A 22521-nucleotide genomic window follows, 5' to 3' on the forward strand; every position below is an offset into this window, starting at 1 on the left:
CCACATAAACATACATATTTATACTTACTGATAAAGATCAAAAGTTTAATTTTTTGAAAGATACTATCAAGTGATATATACTTTTATGATTCATTAGCTTTAATATTGAATATGGCTTTTATTTTATCAAAGAAATGGATAAGTATTATTAAATTCGTGAGGTCGTGAGGTATAGATATCAGATATTATCAGTATAGCTACGGTGATATCAGTAGCGTAGTAGTAACTAAGTGCTCTTTTTAGCCAAAGTTAAATTATAATATATTGGGGGTAACAGCAATTATACGATTGGTAGATCTATGCAGACTATATTTATCTAACTGTGATTATAATTTATATTTCTACGTAGGTAACACATTGTAATATTATTTAATATTGTATTGTACATTTTAATATAGTAATTTGTGTTTATATTATTATTTGTATCAAATTGATAAAAATATCATGATTCATGACTAGTGTGTCTAATATAATAATAAAAATAAAAACTAAATTATCAGTTAGAATTTTAGTGCAAGTGGTCGGAAGGATATCACAGTAAATAAATACTTTCCATAACTTAATATTTTTTTAAATTTATATTCTTATATTTTGTAAGAAATATAAAATTTAAAATATTACATTTTTAAATCTTATAAGTATCTATTTAAATAAATTATACATTATATTAATTTATATGAATTTTAAAGTACAAATCAATATGCTAATTCTTGTGATTGTGAATAGATAGATATGAATGATATAATAGGTATCAAAATAAAACTTAAATAAATATGTTTAGTTGTTATAAGTTGTTAGTCATTTCTTTCTCCGCCCACCAATAGTACCACCTGATTTTCACTAGATAATGGATATATGTTAGAAAATAGCGGGTGGGTGGGTAAAAAAACTCTATAGCACTGTTGATCATTGTTGTAATATGATTCACGACACACCGACATACCACTGGACAATATCTGTTACTTCTTATAGTCGCCAATATGTATCACTCGGCTGAAAAATATTTCATAGAAGCAACGCAGTCCCGTTTAATCGATAAGTCTGTGGTCAGAAACATTTTTTTTTTTTATGTTCTATTATAATAAATAACAATATAATATATATATTATTATGGTGTTTGACCGGACAACATAATATATCTACGTCAACGCTGAGATTTCGATTGAGCGTCGGAAATCCGGTGCGAGTATAATACATTAATATACATATACAATATAATAGTATAAAATATATGTTAAGTGCTCTAGCCTCTTGCGACACGTGAGAACATTTTCTTATGCAAATAAAACACAGAAAAATGAACAAACTGCTCGATTATAAAACCGCTGCTTTTCGTGCACGTGAATATTACTGCATAATATAATGCAATAGGTACATATATAATTATACGATATATCTACTTGTACGTGTATAAACACTGGGCCACAACAAAATATAGGAATTCACTGGATTCGTCAAAAATTTCGTTTTTCGCGTCGTCCAAATATGAACGTATTTTATCCACCAATATATTTGTATACGTCACTGTCAATTTAAACGCGCTATTTAAAATTTAAACGAGCGGTGATATATTTCAATAAAAACAATTACCTACCTATAGTTGCACGATTATTAATCACGAATAACAAATCGTTTGTGCGAACAAACCTATTGTTGACAGTAATTTTTTTTTTCATCAATAAATTATTAGATTTCAACTATACAAAGACGCACACTCTGTATAATAAATTTATTAAGTAAAAATAATCGTAGTTGCGTGTATACCGATCGTATATAGGACCAAAACTTTAGAACTATAATTAAACTCTTAGTAATGCGCAGTTTGAAAGATTTTCTAATTTATTGCGTTAACGACGATGGCGGTAAATAGTGAATACCTTTGTGAATTTCGAGTGAACGAATCATTTGACGAATGTTGTTTATCATACGTGCATGCTTTCCACAAGGGATACATTGATGCAAATTCCATTTACTCCGTTTATTTTAAAAAGCGGCTTTGCATATCTGCTCGGCGAAAACAAAAACTAAATTTTCACTTATTTTTAGAACAAAAATAACACTCGTGAAATATTTAAAAGTAAAAATCTGTATAATCAAAAAGCATTATTAATTATAACCTTTTCTGGAAAGGGCATTGCATAGGTATGTTTCAAAACGAACGATTCAGTCGAGTAATTATACAGGTCAAAATGCCATTTAATTGCATTATTCAGGTCATTTCCCTATACTAATCTGGAGTTTCGAGTCCAGACGGGAAATTGGTTTTGGGATTAATTCAATTCATGTATAAATGTATTAATACTTCTTAGGTATTCTAAAATTCATGTTGTTTATTGGATAAAAAAAATACAATTTATTAAGGAAATTGATTTTGTGTTTCAGTGTGCGACTCAAGATTTGTTCGAATTACTCGAAAGAGTTCAGAGCAACCGATTGGATGACCAGAGATGTGTTCTACCGCCGTACTTCGCTCAAGTAAGCTAATGCCATCCATTATTTTAATTGATTGTATTGTACGCAACTAAATAATTAAGACGCTTATTATGCCATAATTTTATATATTGATTCTTTAAAAATATTTTTCATTTTCTTTTACGAAACCCTCAACGAGTGTAACTGTATAATAATAATAAATATTATACTCTGCACAACATAACAGCATAATATTATAGTCGTATAACATGTTTGTTATCTTAAACAGCGCGTGTATGCCTGACGTGCATTATATGATGTCGTCTTTATAGTAACAGGCGCCAACTAAAATATTTAGTCTTGTCACGGTATCGGATATCGCTATAGAATAATATGTTTATTTAATAACGGAGACGACTTAACTCCTTTAGACAACGTATAGGTACTTATAGTCTTAAATTAAAGGGTATTAGTAAAAATAAATTTATGCTGATTAGTTTATGTGCATGCCAAGTATAATACATACTTACTATTACTACTTATTAGTTATTTTTATAAATAAACAACTAATAAGGTTACCAAGGTTACCTATCTTTAACTTGAAAGTTTAAAAGTATTTTGTATCAAATTTTCTCAACATAAAGTATGATAAAATTATATTAATATTTCACTCTAAAAATCAATAAATAATGTAATAATATCTTTCTTTATTTTATTAAATTTAAAATCACTTATCGTACTATATTAATAAATGAAAGTAATATAATGAGTATCAGTGTATACCTAGAATCTACTATCTACTTAACGTTTTCACAAATTTTGTTTTTGGAAATTTGTTTGTTGGATAATAATTAATCACAGTTTTTTGATCAATAATACACAGGTTACACAAAATATAACGAAAATATAATTGTTTATAACAAATTTGATTAATTTTTAAAAATATTTTTTTTTGAAAGGAATTCATTTTAATAAGAACATCAAGTAGAAAATTTTCAATTTCGTTAAGTTAGTCATCCCACACGTCATGTACGTCGTTTTGGTTTATTTGGCTCCGGACAATATCGATTAGAAATTACCAGTACTATAAAATACAATCATAAAAATATTTCATCTACTCGTCGTTTCCTGATATACTTAGGAAAATCGTCTCGTCTCGCTCATCTCGGAGCAGGTTATTGACAAATTATTATTTTAAACTTAAATGCGAGTATAATATTATCGGATTTGAATAAACAATATTATTACAAGTATATATGAAGCTCAGCAAAAACTGGTTAACATCTGCGAGACCATTATCCATTTATATGTATAAAACTGGAGGTGTCATTTCGTTACTAAAGCGCATTATACCAATTATAATGACAAATAAGTATAACGTGACAATTGTTCGTTTTACTTTCATATTTGAAACGTTTTGAACATAAAAACGAAGAATTACAGCGTACGTACAGACAAATATATAAAAACCAAAAGGTGAAAAATACAAATAAGGTTTACTCGGAATTAGTGATGGGATCGCAGTGTAGATTTGACATTTAGCCCAGGAAATGAAACAAAGACACATTGGACGTTTAACCTGCTATCAGCAAAATTCCTTCGATTCAATAGACTTAAATAAAATAATACAAAGCGTATTAAACCACGCTAATTAAATTAAATTTGTCTCTTTTTATTTGTATTGACATATTGCAAACACTAATTATATCGCAAAGAGATTTTTCAATCGGAAACGTCTGGACCGGATTGAGATAGTTTCGAAACGAACACCACATTTCATGATTAGCATTTAATTGTGATTATATTTCTGAATTCTGGCAAGCGGAGTCAGATTCCAGTCGCGGAACATTACCGTAAACGGCGATGAAAACACAAAATAATATGTTAACTGTAGCCGTTGTAGCGCATAATAAGTTTGCAATCCAGACAAGATGGTTTGCTTTAACGAATAAATAATATTAACAATAATTATTACTGTAGTACAATGCTGTACAGTGTACATATATTGTACACACGCATGTTGTGCTGCCCGCGACATATTATACACACATGTGTAATGTAAAAAAAGATAAAACCCAATGTGGCGTGAAATAATAATAATATTCTAACCACCAAATTTTAGCGTAAAGTATTTTTCCCGTTTGCAAGACTATATACTTTGAACCAAAATTACAATTTCTTATTCGAACACAAATAACAACAATAATAAAATATACAATATTATAAAGAGCGTTTGATATTATTATTATTATTATTATTATTATATTGTGTGGAGTGTAACAATGTTTAAACTCGCCACTTTCCGGTCCACCGAGTAGACTGAACCTGTGAACCGTGTAATTAAACCAACGACGCGGTGGTACTAAAAATAATTGGGAGACGTTTCTTTTGAAATTAATTTTCTTATGAAATATATTTATTTTGTCTTTTCCTTATTTTTTTTTTTTTCGCGAACGGCGTGCAATTAATTTGCGTGGGGTTCCCGTTGGCCGCCGAAACTCACTGCGAAACACGCCGTCGTGGTGTGGTGTAGGTACTCTGGTGTTTTTGCGCACACACCGTTCGTATACCGAAAACGCACACTATCGATTCGGCGGCACAACAATAATAATATGATTTCGACGGTCCGCTATCGATCGTCGGGCCGAAGAAAATGCCCATATGCCTATCGGTGATTTATCGTTTAATTGCTATCCCACACCGGCGGACCGCACGCAACGCCGTAGGTATTACAATCACGACGATAATAGCTCCTATAAGTCTTTCACGACGCGTCCGGGCGAAGGGTGTATTATTATTATATTTAGCGTGCGCTCGGCTTGGCGATTTCGTCCTCAAACCGGCCTAGATAATAACAATATTATCGTGTGTACCATATTATGTAATGCGGCGCGTGTGTGTCGTTATTTTATACATTCCCGTCACGTGCCCGTACATATATATAACATATTATAAAATATTAGATGGCGATACCGGTGTCATTCGTGGCTCGCGACACACAACCCGGTTATTACGCTTTCGCGATGTAACAATAAACTTTCAATTATTATTTTATAACATATTATTATAGCGACGCTCGCAGTTTATCTCACCGCACGCGTCGCACCTGACTATACTCGATAAATTACCTTGCGCTAGGGTGATGGGTATGAGAGAGGTGAAATTTAAGGATCGAGAGCTGCGCGTCAAAACATTTGTGCCTGACGTCCCATAACGCTATCTATCTGCTGACCCGATATCATGATGATGAATTAAAGTGAAAATCCAGACTCCAGAAAATGTATTGTTGGTCGTACAGCATCGTGGGTTGTACTACCATGACTACTACAGAAAGCAGATGTAAACGAAGCACACGTCATGCGCCGTATTGTGTAACACCGTATGTACTATTATAATATAGGAGCACGCCACCTGAGTATTTAATGTCGTAATACCGTTTATAGTCCGTTTAGTTTATGTTGACCGCCTTGGGCGGGATAATTTGGGAGGGTAGTAGGTAAGCGGTTAGACTATATTATATTCCTTTAATTACTATAATTATTCAAACATTTCAACTCTAAGTACATAAACCTTTTAAAGTCGACTGTTGGATAAAAAAAAATTCTTGTAGTAGGGTGAGGTGGAGTGGCGAAGGGTCCAAACTCTGCATATTCTGGAAGAATATGTTATTATAATTTGAAATGAAAATAATCCACCTTTGCGTGTAAATAATACAATATTGTAGGTACTATACATTATAATTTATAAATGACATTTATCAAGTTAAATTATATTGTTTAGTTCCCGATCGACAGTTACCAATATAATATGGTTGTGAACAATCATTATTTTTTTTTCACGGTGATAAAGCGATATTAGGGTGATGGTAATTGTGATGATTGTTTTGAGGGGCTCCATCTGTGTATGACGTAGATATACCTGTATGGCTGTATACATTATAAAATATAATATATAATATAGGTAGGTATACATAGTATTTATAAATATATTTCGAGTGTTACTCCCGCAAGCTCTAGGGAATACAACATAATTGACTGTGACCATGATATTCAAACCTCTGTTTTACGAATTAGATTATTGTTTTGTTTTTTATATTCAAAATCTGAACGTAATGATGGATATATCGTATGTCTGTGCATATACTAATTCAACTTCGAAAGTTGCAAAATGCATTAAAATCGAGCGGTCGAAATAATATACATTACCACGTTGTCACATTGACATAATACATAATAGTCGACTTTTGGTATTTAAACAGTGACCGCGATTATTATTATAATTTTTATTATATTTCATCACTACTAACTATGAAAAAATGTTTCAATGGTCATGGTTCAGAAACAATAGATGATCAACAAAATAAGTTTGGAAATATCTAGATAATGATTGTTAATCTTTTTAGTTTTATAAGTCATTTAAAGTTAAACAAAACTCAATTGACAGTTCTATTATTCTTATCTTATTATCTAAATACAGTTTTAGATGTTTAAACATACTATGTATAGCAATATAAGTAATTTATTTAATTATTATATTATATATATAAAAAAAAAAATTAAAAAGATTAAAAATATTGTACATTTTTAATTAGTAGTTTACATCTTTTAAATTATAATTATTATATAACTAGGTATAAATCTTAATTTTAAATGTTCATTAAGTTAATTTACCTCTGGAGTTCAAGATTAAAAACCTATCCGCAAGAAACCATAAAAATAGCTATACTAAAAAAAATATAGCAATAATAACTTAGAAAGTTAAAATCGAATTGGTCCAGATGAAAATTGATTTATCTTTACTTTATACCTACTTACAACATATTATTATATCTTGATCTATCAGGAATGCTCGTTCGTCGTTATCCGGTCTCATATTAGTACAAGTCACCGTCGTCGTCACGTCGTTGTGTATATAATATTAGAAAACAATAACCGAATCGATGATTATTAATTATTATTATTATTATTATAACACGCTTATTATTTGTGCCGGGTGTGCGACCCGTTATTTTTTTATTTGCATCGCAGAATAGATTAAATTTCGTCGGTATATTGTAGGTATAACAAACTGTTCATAAAACAATATAATACGTATTGCGCACAACGGTATTCGCGCTACCCTCTTCTTAGTCTGTTATACAATCACAAAACTTTACGGTGCCGGAGAAAAAATAAAACTTTAGTCACCCCGCCGTTTTTCGGCGAATACAATTAATAGAGTAGGTATAATATAATATTATTATGTACATCGCAATGACATCGCCTCCGGTCGTTCGTCTTCGCATTAATTCCACAACCCGCACAGTCCGCAGAAATTGCGTCTCGCCATCGCCGCGTATATAATATATAGGTATATACTGTATAGTGTATAACATTATTATATTATTAAATTATACTTTCAACACCGCCGTGCGAGCGTACCGTAAACGATTCGCGTCCGTTCCATCTTACGCTGCATATCTTACACGGTATTGATAAATCTTCGATTTGACCGAAATCGAATTGGGGTTGAAGGCGTCCTATACGCGCGCGTCTCGTTGTTGCTGTCGGGACGCCTATTCAATTTGTTTTAAAAGCACGCTGAACAAATCGCAGCAGGCCACTTCGCAAATTATATTCACATCGCCGCCAGAAAAAAGAAATAACGTCTGAAACGAGTCCTGAAATCGTCCTCCGTGAACAGTGTAACAGGACATATTATTTTTGTGCGTAACCCGGTTTGATTTGATATATGATGACAAATAGATCGTATAGGCATCTGTTTAGGTTGTAGTGTAGTACGACACTGTATAGCTTGTATATAAATGATTTCACTTATTTGTGACTGGATTTAAATTATTTGAATTAATAACAAATTATAATAAATTTATAAAATTATTTGGGCGATTGAATAATAATATGCTACACGAAAACTCGTGTAGGCAATACGAAACTTTATGACAAAGATACATGCAGATTCTGCAGTGTAGAGTTAGGTACCCACCACATTGGTACACAAATTAAATTCCGCGTTTTAAGCAACTGCTGAGAAAGGTTTTAATAGAAATAAAACCCGAGGCGCTCACCCTGTTGACGCCCATAATGACGACGACGACGACGTTGACGAGGTCGTAGGTTCTAGATATTCCCGGTCGACGGGGTGGCGTTTCACGTACGCTAACAGTTCGTTGGCGTGCTCTGGTGGACAACGAATGCCTCACTGCAATTACACCGCTGTTACTAATCGTCCACGAGAGTGCGCTCAACTTTGCGCGTTGTACAATAATGTAAATAATAATATTATTCACAACAATATTTTTGTTGTTATTAACTGTTGCGTGACGGCCGTGTGATACAATTAGTCAACGTACTCCGGCGAGTCGTACATGAAAAAATGTTCTATTATCTATTCCGAATCTCACGGATTTATTTGTTTGAAAATATGACGAAAAAAAAATACAAAGTGATGATGCATATCATCGTTTTGGCAATAGAGTTCTCTAGCCAGCGATTGCTATGAATAATATTATACCGATTGCAAACCATCGTGACTTGCTTAAAATTTGCCTATAATAGATCGTTAATATAATATTAAATTCACGTGGTACGGTATTGGGAAGTTATCCGACAACGGACAAAGCGACAACTGATAAGAACAGTTGGCATTCTACAGGTATAAGGTGTATCCTCTAAGTAACTAAGTAAACATTTAAGAATATAAATATCAAACATTAAAATATGCATAATAACATTGTGAGACCACGGTCAAAAAGTTGATTGAATCCCGGTAAGGAAATAGGAATTTATTCGAGTCGCTTACTTCGTCCTATTTTGGGTAGGAAATAGGATATTATATAGGTAGTAGGCATGCCTATACTTATACATTATGATGGCGAAACAACGAGACTTCCTGAAGATAAATTGTTTTCTTTGAGGCGAGTTCAAAGTATGATATTATTATATTTTGCTGAAGAATAAATTAAAAATGTCCCATATCTTTTGGTTTGGTTATATCATGTTGGCTATTAGAATGTAATATTTATGAAATAGCCGAAGTCCTCTCGACTGTAATAAAGTTCTAATTTATAATCGATTTTTTTAAAATTGTACTGATTACGTTAAATGTATGCATTTCATCACTTAGGTTTATAATCGTATATCCCTCTATTGCAGTGGTTCTTAACCGGTGTTCCGTGGACTTGGTATAAGTGTTCCACCAAAATCTTAAAATCAGTAAGAAAAATATTTAAAAAATGTATATAATTACTGTTGTATTTACGGCTGTGTTTCGCGAAAACCTTATAAAATGTTAAGTATTCCGTCGTTCGAAAAAGGTTAAGAACCACTGCTCTATTGTTTGTAGTGTATTTATTATAATAACAATAATAAATGATAATAGATTCCTCTTCGATTATAAATCAAAATATGAGATGACTACTTTGTGGGACTAGGTAATTAATTATGATTCATAACTTTTAACCATCGCCAACACTGTGCATATTATTCGGAGGAATTAATCATCTAATTTGATTGGCATATTAAATAATGTGTTTAATTCATATAAATAAGTATCATTACCTGGTCATTATCTTTATCTTTTAATTTGCAACAAGAGTATTATTATTATTCTTAAGATATTGATTATTGTAACAATTAAGGTCATACATTATTTTGAAAAAAATATTTTTATAAATCATAATAATAATTAGTTTAGAACATTTCATGAAATAGAAGTTTTATGAACATTAAATGTTACTTTTCAATATCACAATATTTAGTGTACCAATAATAATAATTACATATTTATTATAAAAAATTAACAACGATGGTTAATTACGTTTTGCATTATACATTATCACCACATTTCTATTTAAATTCGTTTAACATTCCATAAATTACCTATTATATTCACATTATATCAAATCGACATTATATTTTATTCCTAAATTTGATACCGTATAAAAATGCGAAAATAACTTAGTATTTGTATAGATAATAAATAGAAAAATTTATTGCCGATAACAAAATATTATTATTATATTATTTGTATTAAAAAAATATATACATAATCACACTTATTTGAGTTATTTTTGTTTGAGAGTAGTCAGTGTAACTATAATAACTATAAATTATAATAAATGTTTATTGGAGAAATAGAATATTATATTTATTTAAGTTTATATTTTCATAAGATTTTTATTCCAAATTTATACTTATTACTTACTATGACACATATTGATCGATAAATATTTTTATAATTTTAGCGAATATTTTAATATGCTTTTACATATATATATATATATTTTATTGCGCAATAAAAAAAATAAAGATGGAACTAAAAAAAATATGAGCATTAGGTACCTATTGAATAATGACTGCTAGTATATGTAAAATTGTTCAATTGGTCATACTTATTACATTTAGTCTTTATTGTTATTAAAATTATTGTATCAATTTACACTCCGCTGAAATATTAAATTAATCATTATTATTTATTACATTTAATTAACATTGCAGAACTTTTGTATACTGTGTACAAATTGTTCATAATAGCTCAGTTCCGAAAGGAAATAACAATCGCATCGTGTCTTCAAATACAAATGTAATAGAATTTTTACCTTGAATTTTATACCTTTCTTTGAATATAGAATACAATTTAGTCTGAAAATACACCTGTTGTTGGCATTCATTTGGTTTCGGTAAACATCTACTATAATATTATACATTTAAGATCGTCTGCGTAGTTAATGTTTTTACGTTATGCAAGTTATATAATGACGTCAATTTTCTAAATTTTCCGCAATTCTATAAAACTTGAAAGTTATATTTTACATTAAGTTACAAACTAAATATTGAAAAATATAGTTCAATGTGAATATAGTAGAATATTTCCTTAATTTAACAAATTACTTAAAAATCGAATTTGATTGATTCTATTGGAAATTATGATTACTTCTATAAAGCGTATTTTTAGGACAAAATTACATTAGCATTATATTGAAATATATTTTGTCAAATAGAAAAACGATATTAGTGACAACTGAGGTAACAAACAGTTATGACTTATGAATATATATTTGTTTTATTATAGTTCTATGAAATATAATATTATTATTATATTAACCTACCGAAAATATAGACCATTGATCATTGGTTTTCTGTATAAAATGAGTATATATAGTCTCAGTTGTTCAATGATATATACTACATGATGTCAATTTCGAGTTAAATTATGTTACCTACTTAGATTTATAAAGTTTCCGATTTCAACTATGAGTTATACTGAGATTTATGTTAAAATAGACTTAATACGAAAACAATGCGATTCTTTTTCTTATTGGCATTTTATCGATTTTAGGACAAACATTACGTACGTGTCGAAGAGAAAATTTTCAAACACTGCTTTGAATCGATATTTTAATCGCTGTATACTCAGCTGTTGAAAAAACACTTATTTCGTGTAGACTGTTAACGTTGTGGCTTTATTATATTTTCCGAAAAAAACAACGGATTTAATATAAATGTGCGGAAACTTTGAAAATGTAATTCATCGTATTCATACATTTGAATAAATTTCCATTAAATTATTATAGTATTATAAATGAGATGCGTTTGTTTTTGCTGCTATTATGTGGTTTGCAAAAATAAAATAATTTTACGCAATCGTATCTCTTATAACAGCGCTGTATATTATGTTCTATCAGTCACATCGAAACCAAACATAACTCTCCAACACATAACGCTAAATGTATACTGTTGAAGTAATACATTGTATACGAGTATATTGTACCTATTCTTTGACCAGATTTATGTCTATGCGAATTGTGTGCGTTCCATTGGGAATTATTGGAGCCGTTTGAGCTTATAACACTATACACCAAATGGGCAATGGCAAATAGACAATAATAATATTATGATTTGTATGATGATGCATACATGTATGTTTATTGGTGATCGTTAGTAAATCTTTTGAAGTAAACTCGAAATAGAAAGTGTTATCCGCGGGGAATGTGATGATTATCTTCGACGGTATGTTCATAATATACAATGTTATGTCGCGCCGCTAGATCGCGGAAACGACTTGATTGCGAAATGTGGTGGGCGCCTATTACATATAGCTAAATAAATAAGCTTAACATGCCGGGAACCGTTTTTCTTATCTATGACAATGTCCCCAATCTTTACTAAAAACCAACCACAAACTGCTGCATAATATTATATAGTATAGTTTTTAAAGTATGTTATTATAATTATGGTGGTAAATCACAGTTGGCGACAATTGCACATTAATATTATAATTTTATCCGATACTGTAGGGGAACAAAATTCTGTATAATTTCACTTTGGGGCTTCGGCGTGCACAGCATGTACATTTGTTTAGCGTTGTCGCTTAAATAATTTTATTATCATCGTTGTAGAGCGCAGTTAAAGCGTATTGCGTTTGCACCAAAAATGCAAATATATTATGATATTTGATACGCGTTATTATTATATTGTCTGACCTATTTGTCTATGTCTAAATATCTAAACACTTGCGCACGACGGCGTCTGCAGATTTACCGTCGTGTCTCTGTATCCGAAAACTCGCACGCGGTACACTCGCATATAGGCATTACGAATGTTGTACATTTCGTGTACACGTATTAACAATAATTGAATAATATATTGGTACCTATACAATAATTATTTAATACTGCACTATTGCGGCAAACCATTCATCACCGCCGCCGCCGCCTCCGCAGCAACAGGAACGCTCGACACCGCAGCGTTTGCACAGTTGGTCCGCGCCGAGAGGTTCGCGAAAACGGTTTCTGGGCACTTTACGGGGAAACCTCCGGCGCGCGTATACACACGACGACGATAGCATTAAAAACGCATATTGTGGAGGTACATAATAATATGTAATATTATCGTATTCCGCAGTAACCCGACCGATATCAGCGGCACCGTCTCTCGCGTAAAAAAAAAACACTATTAACCGCAGCTCTGTGACCGTACACGTATGATATTATAATATACGACGATTATTGCGCATACAATCCGAAACTGTTGGCGTTACACTTACGCATTATTAAGTACACGATTATATTATATTTAGTACAGAATAATATTATGTTGCCCAAAACGCGGAAGTCCCTCGGAGCGGGCTCCAACAAGAGGTCAGCCGTCAATAAGCATCCGCTGTTCGAAGAAGCCGAAGAGCAAAATTGCGAAGTGAGTTCTAACTACCTGTAGTATACCTTTACACGGAACCGAGCGTTTCAGCATTTCATAATAAATTTATATTAATTAATAATACCTATATCATAATAGAACAGCGTGCGGTAATAAATTGACGATCAATTATTTTGTCGACTTCGATTCCCGAGAGATCGGCGGGTTTTGACTGCTGCTGCACCGACGTAACGTAACTGCGCTGCGACATTACAATGATTTATGTATACGTATATATAATATTATATATATATATATATCATAGCGATGGCGTCGTTCTCGTTTACCATTGGAAGTAAATTAAAAACCGAAAGCATTACGCACTTCTCCGCACCAATTCGATAGTCGTGTGTTTACATTAAATTGATGTTTATTATTTTTTTTTAACTTTATTTTATTAGCTACTATAAAAATCTTCAATAGCTCGACATTTATTACAATACATAACATAAAGAACTGGTAATGTAGATCATTATAAATATGGAAATATTAAACGAAAATAGATTAAGAAGAAATAGTGCCTTTAGCGATAAATGCATATTAAAACTGATTAAAGAGGGGAACATAGTTGGTTATGATTATTGAATTTAAATTTAAAATGCACTGAGGTAAAATTAGAAATAGATTTTAATGTTTAATTTTGAATTATTGTGCTTTAGCATTTTGTTTCTGTTTAGGATTAATATGAGTATCTAGAACGACTGGAACAACTAAACCTTTGACTAGCGGAACATTTTTAGACATTTTTTTTTAGCTTAAACGTTGTTTGAAAGAATACAGTAGTTGAGCGCTATAATATAGAATACAGTATCATAATAATAATATCATATAGTTGTTTAATATTCAATCGTATTTTTATTGTGTCATAATAAATATATACTTCAACGCAATACAATACAAAATCATATTTCATGTGGTGATTATGCGGTGCGACACTTCGGTTATATTATATAGTATTATTTTATTACATACATAATAAATAATTGTTAAAACAATGTATAATGTCGTGGTCCGAATGAAGAAACAGACAAACTTTGTCTCTCAAAGAGGACTGTGTTTTTGTTCATATATGAAATATCAATGAACATTTATTAGCTGATTTAGGTACGTAAATCAACGAGCATGGTCTAACTACTTTTATTATTACATTATAATTTATAATATTCAACCATTTTTTTTTTTTATCAATAACATTCATTTAATATCAATGTCAATAACTTTATTAGATCTTCAAATTGTCTCCAATTGATGATATTCGTTTCCACCAGATTTCTATTATTTTTTTTTCGTTATATACTTTATTATTCTTATAATATAATACTGTAACATTTATACCTATTTATATTATGAACACAACTTGACTATTATTTATTTCTAATAAAATGAATAATGTCATTAGCTGTTTCATGCATCTTAAATAAGGTCAATTTTCTTATTAACAACAGCGAATAAATTTGATTCATTTTAATTTCATTTTTTTCTTTTTTTGTAGTAGGAAATTTATGATTCTATACGCTCCTCCGGAATTGTTCAATTGATACTTCTTAATAAGTCAGTGTATACGATAGGTTATTATTTATTGACATATTTAGATTATTATTGTTATTAGATAATAAGAGATCTGTATAGATAGTTTTATATTACAAACATAAATAATCTTAAAAAACCTTTATTAATTGTAATCTTAATAAGTGGTGAATTATTTTTAATAGATAAACTTTTAATGTTAAACTTGACATTTTTCTGTTGTTATACGTATAAAAAAAATTCATTTGGCATACTTGTTTGGAGAAAAATCTTTTTAAATTTGTGTGAACAAAAAAAAATAACGCATAACGGTAATTTTTAACTATTATAATAATGTATCTAACTGCTTTTACTAAGAAACGTTTTGCAACAATATTTAAATAATACCGGTAGCATAATTTTCTTATTTTTCATTATACAAAAAAAAAAAATAGTATTAAAAAAGGAATAATGTTTTTCCACAAATAATAAATAGCTTATTACAATTACATATCATAAAACTCTGGACTCTGGTAGAATGGAGGATGTATTGTTCGAAAAATAATGACAATGGGAACTTGTTGTTAGTACCGGTTCAAATTAAGCGTGATAAATGAACTAATATTATATTTATTGTATTTTTTAAAAAATATTTATATTCAATAGTATTTTAAAGAACAATTGTAAAACGTATTTTTAGTGTAAACATATATTATTTAGGACATCCATCTGGTATAACTGTATAAGTACATGTTTACTTAAATACATCAAATTCATATTATTATGCTTAGACCTAAATAATTTATGTAATAATCATTTACTACTACTAAATATTGTAGATAGTAAGTACCTGTACTTAAAATGTTATTGAATGTATTTTGTAACATTTTTAATTTGTATTTTTAGAGAATTATGATTTTAATTTACAAATATCTCTGTTATTACATACAGCGAACTGTCATACTATTATTTTATTTATTTTTAGATGTATTGAAATGATATTATAATGTGATATCTAAAGCTAAGTTTAATATTTTTTAACTAATACCTGTAATAATTATGGTGATTAATAATTACAAATTTATATTATCGGAAATAAAATTGTATATTTTATTTTCTAACGTAGTAAAATATAGTAGGTGTATAATATTATAGCCCTATGGTAGCAAATAGAATTTATATTATAAAAGTATAAAACTTAATCATTTTTATATTCATCTCCAAACGCTTGAACAAATAATTATGTTATTAACTTGTATATGCAAGTTCTTAAAGACTAAAAAGCTATATTCTATCATTTTTATTATTTTTTTATTTTTAATATTAACTATTATAATTATTTGATTAATTATTATTAACAAAACTATAACACTTCTTAAATCCCAATGACCTTAAATTCCAAAGGTCATAATAATAATAGTTAATATTAATTAATAATTAATTATACACTTTAAACTCACCGCCAACATTCGGTACATATCTACAGTAAATTATACAGAGCATGTATTGTTAATAATTTAAGTCATATATATATTATTATAGCTTGTTTTCGAAAATAATAAGAATCTTCTCGTAATAGCGATCATCTATATATTGAAGCTGTTCGCCAAACTTAATTTTTCAGTTTTCATTAGGGAACTTTTTGTTTGAAACTTTCAGTGTACATAAATTTAAAATGAATGCGTAACTTAAATACGAATGCAATCATAAGTAGGGCATACCATCTAGTTTGATGTTTTTATAATTTATATTTTACAAGACCCGTTTTGTGTGCTGAGTAGATCGAGTCCGGCTTCTCCTTTTGTATGACTTCACAATAGATGTCCAAAATAAATTTTTCTCCAGCTCTTCACGAGTATTGTTTTTATTTTGTTCTTTTGATTAGCCAATATTGTTTTTGTACAACCATTAATATAGGAATAAGAAAAGAGTTCCCATGGGTATGCCAATCTTGGACACTATCATTAATTTCGCGAAATATCTGACAGTTTCTCAGCTGGCCCGGAAAATTAGTGGCGTATTGCAGGGGAACAAACTACGTTTTTAGAATCTCATTTTATTTCGCAGTGTAAAAGCTTCGTCGAGAAGGTAATCAGTTTGTTACTAGAGTATCTGGGTGTTTTTATTTCATCTTTTTTTTTTATCATTATTAACGCCATATTTTCAAAGGAAGTAGTGCTCTCGGAACAAATTGCGCGGTAAAGCGTATATTAAATGTATCTCATACAAAGCATCTAGGCAATATAATTATACTAAGAAACTCTTGTCTTATCTGTTAATTAAAACGCATATTGTCGTCTTCAAACATTTCCAACGTAACCTTTGCGGTCACAGAGTTTATGCAGTCTTTAAAACTATAAAGGAAGTGCAGAACTTTTAAAATACTTCGTGAATTATTAACCAACATTAGGTACTGTATATGGTATATCGTACTCGTATTATGTAGGCATACGATAGAGTGCGTGAGTCGTATATTTATAAATCATTATATATTTTTATTTCAAACAATGCATTGGTCATATTGTTATCAATACAAAAAATAAAAATATATTACACCATATATTTATAATATTAAAATGTGATTTAGTGGTTTCTTGTTTATGGAAATATATTTTTTTACACAAGTATGTAATATTTGTAAAAATTAAAAATTATAATGCTTGGGTGGTCTGATTGTTGATACAAATAGTCAATGTTCATTGTAATATGTAATTTTTAAAAGTATAGTTAAGTCTGTGGTTTTACATTTTGTTATGTAAATTTGACAATTCATTATTTAACGGTTAACAACTATTAATAATTACTAATTAGTATTAATAGTAATCAATATAGACACTAATATTTTAATAACTAATTAAAATTATTGGTTTACTTATAAAAATGTTTCGGTATGAAATGCATGAACGTAATACAATATGGGTACTTACTATTTACATAATACTTTATTTGCGATAGAACGATACAAATATTCTTAATTTTAACATTGACATATCTAATAATAAATAAATTGTTTAACAGTGTACCTTCGAAGATTATATGATTACATTAATTAATACAAATTATATAAATTGAAACTAATTTATTGTATCCTATAAAAAATAATAATCAGTAATTATTTCAGCGAGTTAATATATGAGCAAAATCATCCTTAAACTTAAGTGGAAGTTATAAGGAAATTTTGGAAAGACGTTTTTCTAGAAAAATTGCTCAACAGTAATCATAATAAAGAGTACCTACTTATATAGTTATATATATTTACAACTATATTAACTGTGACCAGAATCTGTAATTGTACAATATCAAGCATAATAACAGGAAGCATATTAATATATTCACAGTTACTAGTTCGCCGGGTTGGTGTTGTCGTTGTTAAGGTCGTTGAGACTTGAGAACCTGCAGCTGCGAAATTATGGAATATCGAAGAAAAAGCAATTGGAATTTTCCCCTCGACTGCGCTCAAAGAGGATAAAATTACAATCGCGGTTTCAAATTGCATTTTATCGATACCATATAATTTTTATACGTATAGGACATATAGGTATACGTATGAATATCACGATATATATATTTACTCGCGAAACGGAACTTCCTGGAAGAACTGCACTGCCTATATAAATTACATATAGGTGCTTCACTGCTGCAGTTTGCGGAGGTTGCATTACCCGACAACGTTTCAGTTTCATGGACATTTTATGAAGCGATATGTACAATTTTATTGCTATCTAATCTTATCGGACTTATCAATATAACACTCCCGGGGACTTTTGAACATAATATCTCTCTACAGCGTGTATTATAGTATCGTATTATTTTAAGCGTAATAAAGTAGAGTTTTCTCCACTGGGCAGTGGGCACGCTATTGCGTTATAAATGCAAGCCTGTGCTGGGTTTTTTGTGACCGAAAAAAAAACAAAAAACCACAAAACTTAATAATATATGTATTATGTATAATGTATATATATATATATTATATACGCTAGCCACGCGTATAGTTGTACCCAATGTAACCAAATTTCCTCTCCCCTAAGTGGTACACACGATACGATATGTATACATGTATAACTTGAAATTGCTCTTTGTCGGACGTTACATTATATCATTCTTTAAAAGCAGCGTCGTTTATGTAAAACGAAACCGGCACTTTTGGTGTATTATGTATACGGTGCACATCTGTAGCGCAGTCACGTGCGACAAATATTACTCCGGTTGTTGTTAACAGCGGTGAGTATTATGTAGTATATACCTACACCTCACCAGCACTATACAATGATAATAATAAAGTATAAAAGTGGTTATAATAGAGATAACAGAATATAGTATAGATAGTCTGTATACCGTATGGAGTAAGTCGTCGTATATAGATAGTATACGAGTCTGCAGTGTGGGTTATATACCACACTATAAAATATATATACCTAGTTTTAATACATGCAATGATAATAATATTTTAACCGTCGGTGGTACGTAGTGATCACGAATACCGGAATACTAGAAGCATACTATAGAAACATACTATCTCTAACGGTCATCACTGTCGTGGAGAAGTGCATTTTTTTATTTTCGTTTTACAAACCACTGCAGTGTATAGTTCAATATCTGCACTACTGTACAAATGCGTATAATTTTTACGGTTTATTATATTTTTGTATACTTTCAGTTTTTTAGTATATACACAGTGTAATATTATATTCCGAAGCCATGCCGATAGATATAAGTATATAACCCAATACACGCGTTTGATTACAATCAGCAATCGACGTCGTGCACAACTCACTATTTTCTACTTAACGTATAGTAGCTGCAGATGATAATATTATGGTATTATTCCGACACACGCGACTAAAACTGCAGTTACAAGTTGTACCTGCATTTAAATTATTTTAATAATATATAATATACTCGTATATATAGAACTTTGAATGTTGTTTCCAGTTCCCACGGTCGTGTGTACAGAACTTATTTGGCTCACGGGCGATCACCACTGCACATCAACCCCATTAAAGCCTTTACTCACCACTACCAATATTACTACGGTTCTCATAATATTATAACGTATATAATATATGGGGGACGAAGGTGTATATACGTTATAATAGCTTTTCGTGCAAGCGAATGTTTATATAATATAACTAACTAGGTATAGGTACCTATAATACTATATATATATATATAGTATGATACTTTAGGGAGCCACTTGTTTGTCGTCGTCAGTTACTGGGGCACTAACTGTTGTTTACGGACGGTTTTTTCTTTCCCTATCGACTTTTACCGCAACGCGTCATTTAATCCGAGTTTATCCCAAGTAACTTTTTTTTCCATCAACGCCCCGTAAAGTGGTCTTTTGTAAACACGCAATCGTTGGAAATTTAAATAAATTATTTAAAATGATTTTCCTCGACGATTTATTTTAATAACACATACTCGTATTTTCTTTTGTTTTATATCGCTGCAAAAGCCGTTATTATAATTTACATATTATTTTAACGTTAAATAAATATTTTGTAAACGTAGAAACTTTTATAGAAATAAAATATACATTATTTAGGTACATAAACAGCTATAATCTAGACGTTAAAAAAGTTATGTATATCAGTTGGTATATTAATAAAAAGTTTATAGCTAATAGTTAGATTATTCACGGCATCTAGACTTCAGAGTTTATATCCGTTTTTCTTATTACACTTACCAAGTTATTAAAATAAAAATAAATAAATTATAATAATAGTATAAAATAAGATAAAAGTTGATAATGGAAAATTTTAAAGCTATTAAAACTAATAATTTTAGTATATCATTTACCATTGTTTAAAACTACAATGTTATCAGTTTATAATGGTTTGTTTTTATTGAGCAATTATCCATTTTTTATTTCAGTTATTAGTTATTCAGTTAATTATAATGTTATCATATAAATATATTTTTAAATTTTAGTGCATCGACTTCACAGTAGGAAAACAAATATTATTGTTTTTTAATTATAAAATTTCTGTATCGTTTTACCAAATTTATTAAACAATTAAATAAGAAATATACAATAAAGTGTACGAATTAGTAAAGTAGTTTTACAGATTATGAACTATAACTTATACAGTAGTTTTTGATAAGTTCCTGCCGTTATCCATTATTTCAACATGTCTTTATTATGTTGTAGGTACGTCATTGTTTGTAAGCGTTCGAAGGAGACACATCTCCATAAATACTATAATAATAATGATGATATATGTTTCAATGTTTGACAAAACAATTATAAAAATGACAAAATGTACTATATAAAGTATACCATAAATATTTACTTTATAGTTTTCAATACTTCATTTCAATTTAAAAAAATATAATATAGTGCACTGTAACATCAAATACATCAATTAATTTTTCAAACGTTCATCTTTTTATGTAGTTTAGATTTCTAAGTATCAATAATTTACCATTACTAATGTATAGTAAGTGCTTCACTGTTGACCATATTATATACATTATAAACAATATTAGAATTTAAGTACTTATTAAAATAATGAACTATACCTAACGGATATGTTTTTTTTTTCTATAAGTGTATAAAATAATAATAGTAATGTTTTTCAAATTATTATTTTAATATGTTTAATACTGTTATTTATTGACTTTTAGTTTATAGACTCAAGAACCTTCTCGAATTTTATTCTATGGCATAATTAAATATATTCAATAATAAGACTTATAAAAACGTAGTAAAATATATAAAGTATAACATTTTGAAAGAAAATGTATTAAATATCAAAATCTCGTATAGGAAATAATATTAAAATAAAAATGTTAAAGAAAAAAATTAATTTTATATTTAACCATTTAAGTTCTATGTTTGTTAGGTATTACCAATTATTAATTAATTTATTTATAATATCAACATAATACAACAATTAATATTTTTCGATTTAAAAATATCGATTACCTAACATTTTATAGTTTTAATATCATATAATGTTTTTTTACGCTCATTTTTTTTCAATTTACTTTAGTTAATGAAACTGTCTGGATTCTCAATTAGTTTATCATTAATATAATGTCAAAACCAAATGCTGCAGAGGCCAGAGAGGCATTTTATTTTAAAAGTAGTAAACTCAATTTAGTCGCTGAGTCTACGTAGTAATTGTCTTTCTATAAAAACATGTAATGGATCACGTTCGGTTTACTTCACTTTATTGACATTAACTAACATTGAACGACTACATACAAGCTATAAAATGATATATTATACTTACATATTCAGGACTCTCGAATATATATTTGGCATAATGGCATGTGTTTAGATCATATCAACTTATCAATCAACAATAATGTTTTAATCGTAGCGTAGGTCACGTGGCTAGTATTGTAAATAATAATTGTTTACATATCAGTTCTCAGTATATTATTATTTTTTATCTCTATTATA

General features: G+C 29.5%; 1 protein-coding gene across 4 annotated transcripts in view; it reads left to right on the forward strand.

Annotated features, from left to right (window-relative positions):
- The window catches only part of LOC132919191 (rap1 GTPase-activating protein 1-like), a 157739-nt gene that overhangs the window by 97877 nt on the left and 37341 nt on the right, over positions 1-22521 (forward strand). For 3 of the 4 annotated variants that reach the window (XM_060980567.1, XM_060980568.1, XM_060980569.1), the window contains exon 3: positions 2383-2475. In XM_060980567.1, the coding sequence (XP_060836550.1) occupies positions 2383-2475 (93 nt within the window). Of the gene's footprint in view, positions 1-2382; positions 2476-13487; positions 13605-22521 lie in introns of those variants that run through there. The other variant, XM_060980570.1, reaches the window with a different exon arrangement.

This window comes from Rhopalosiphum padi, chromosome 2 (assembly GCF_020882245.1).
Source record: "Rhopalosiphum padi isolate XX-2018 chromosome 2, ASM2088224v1, whole genome shotgun sequence".
NCBI lineage: Eukaryota > Metazoa > Arthropoda > Insecta > Hemiptera > Aphididae > Rhopalosiphum > Rhopalosiphum padi.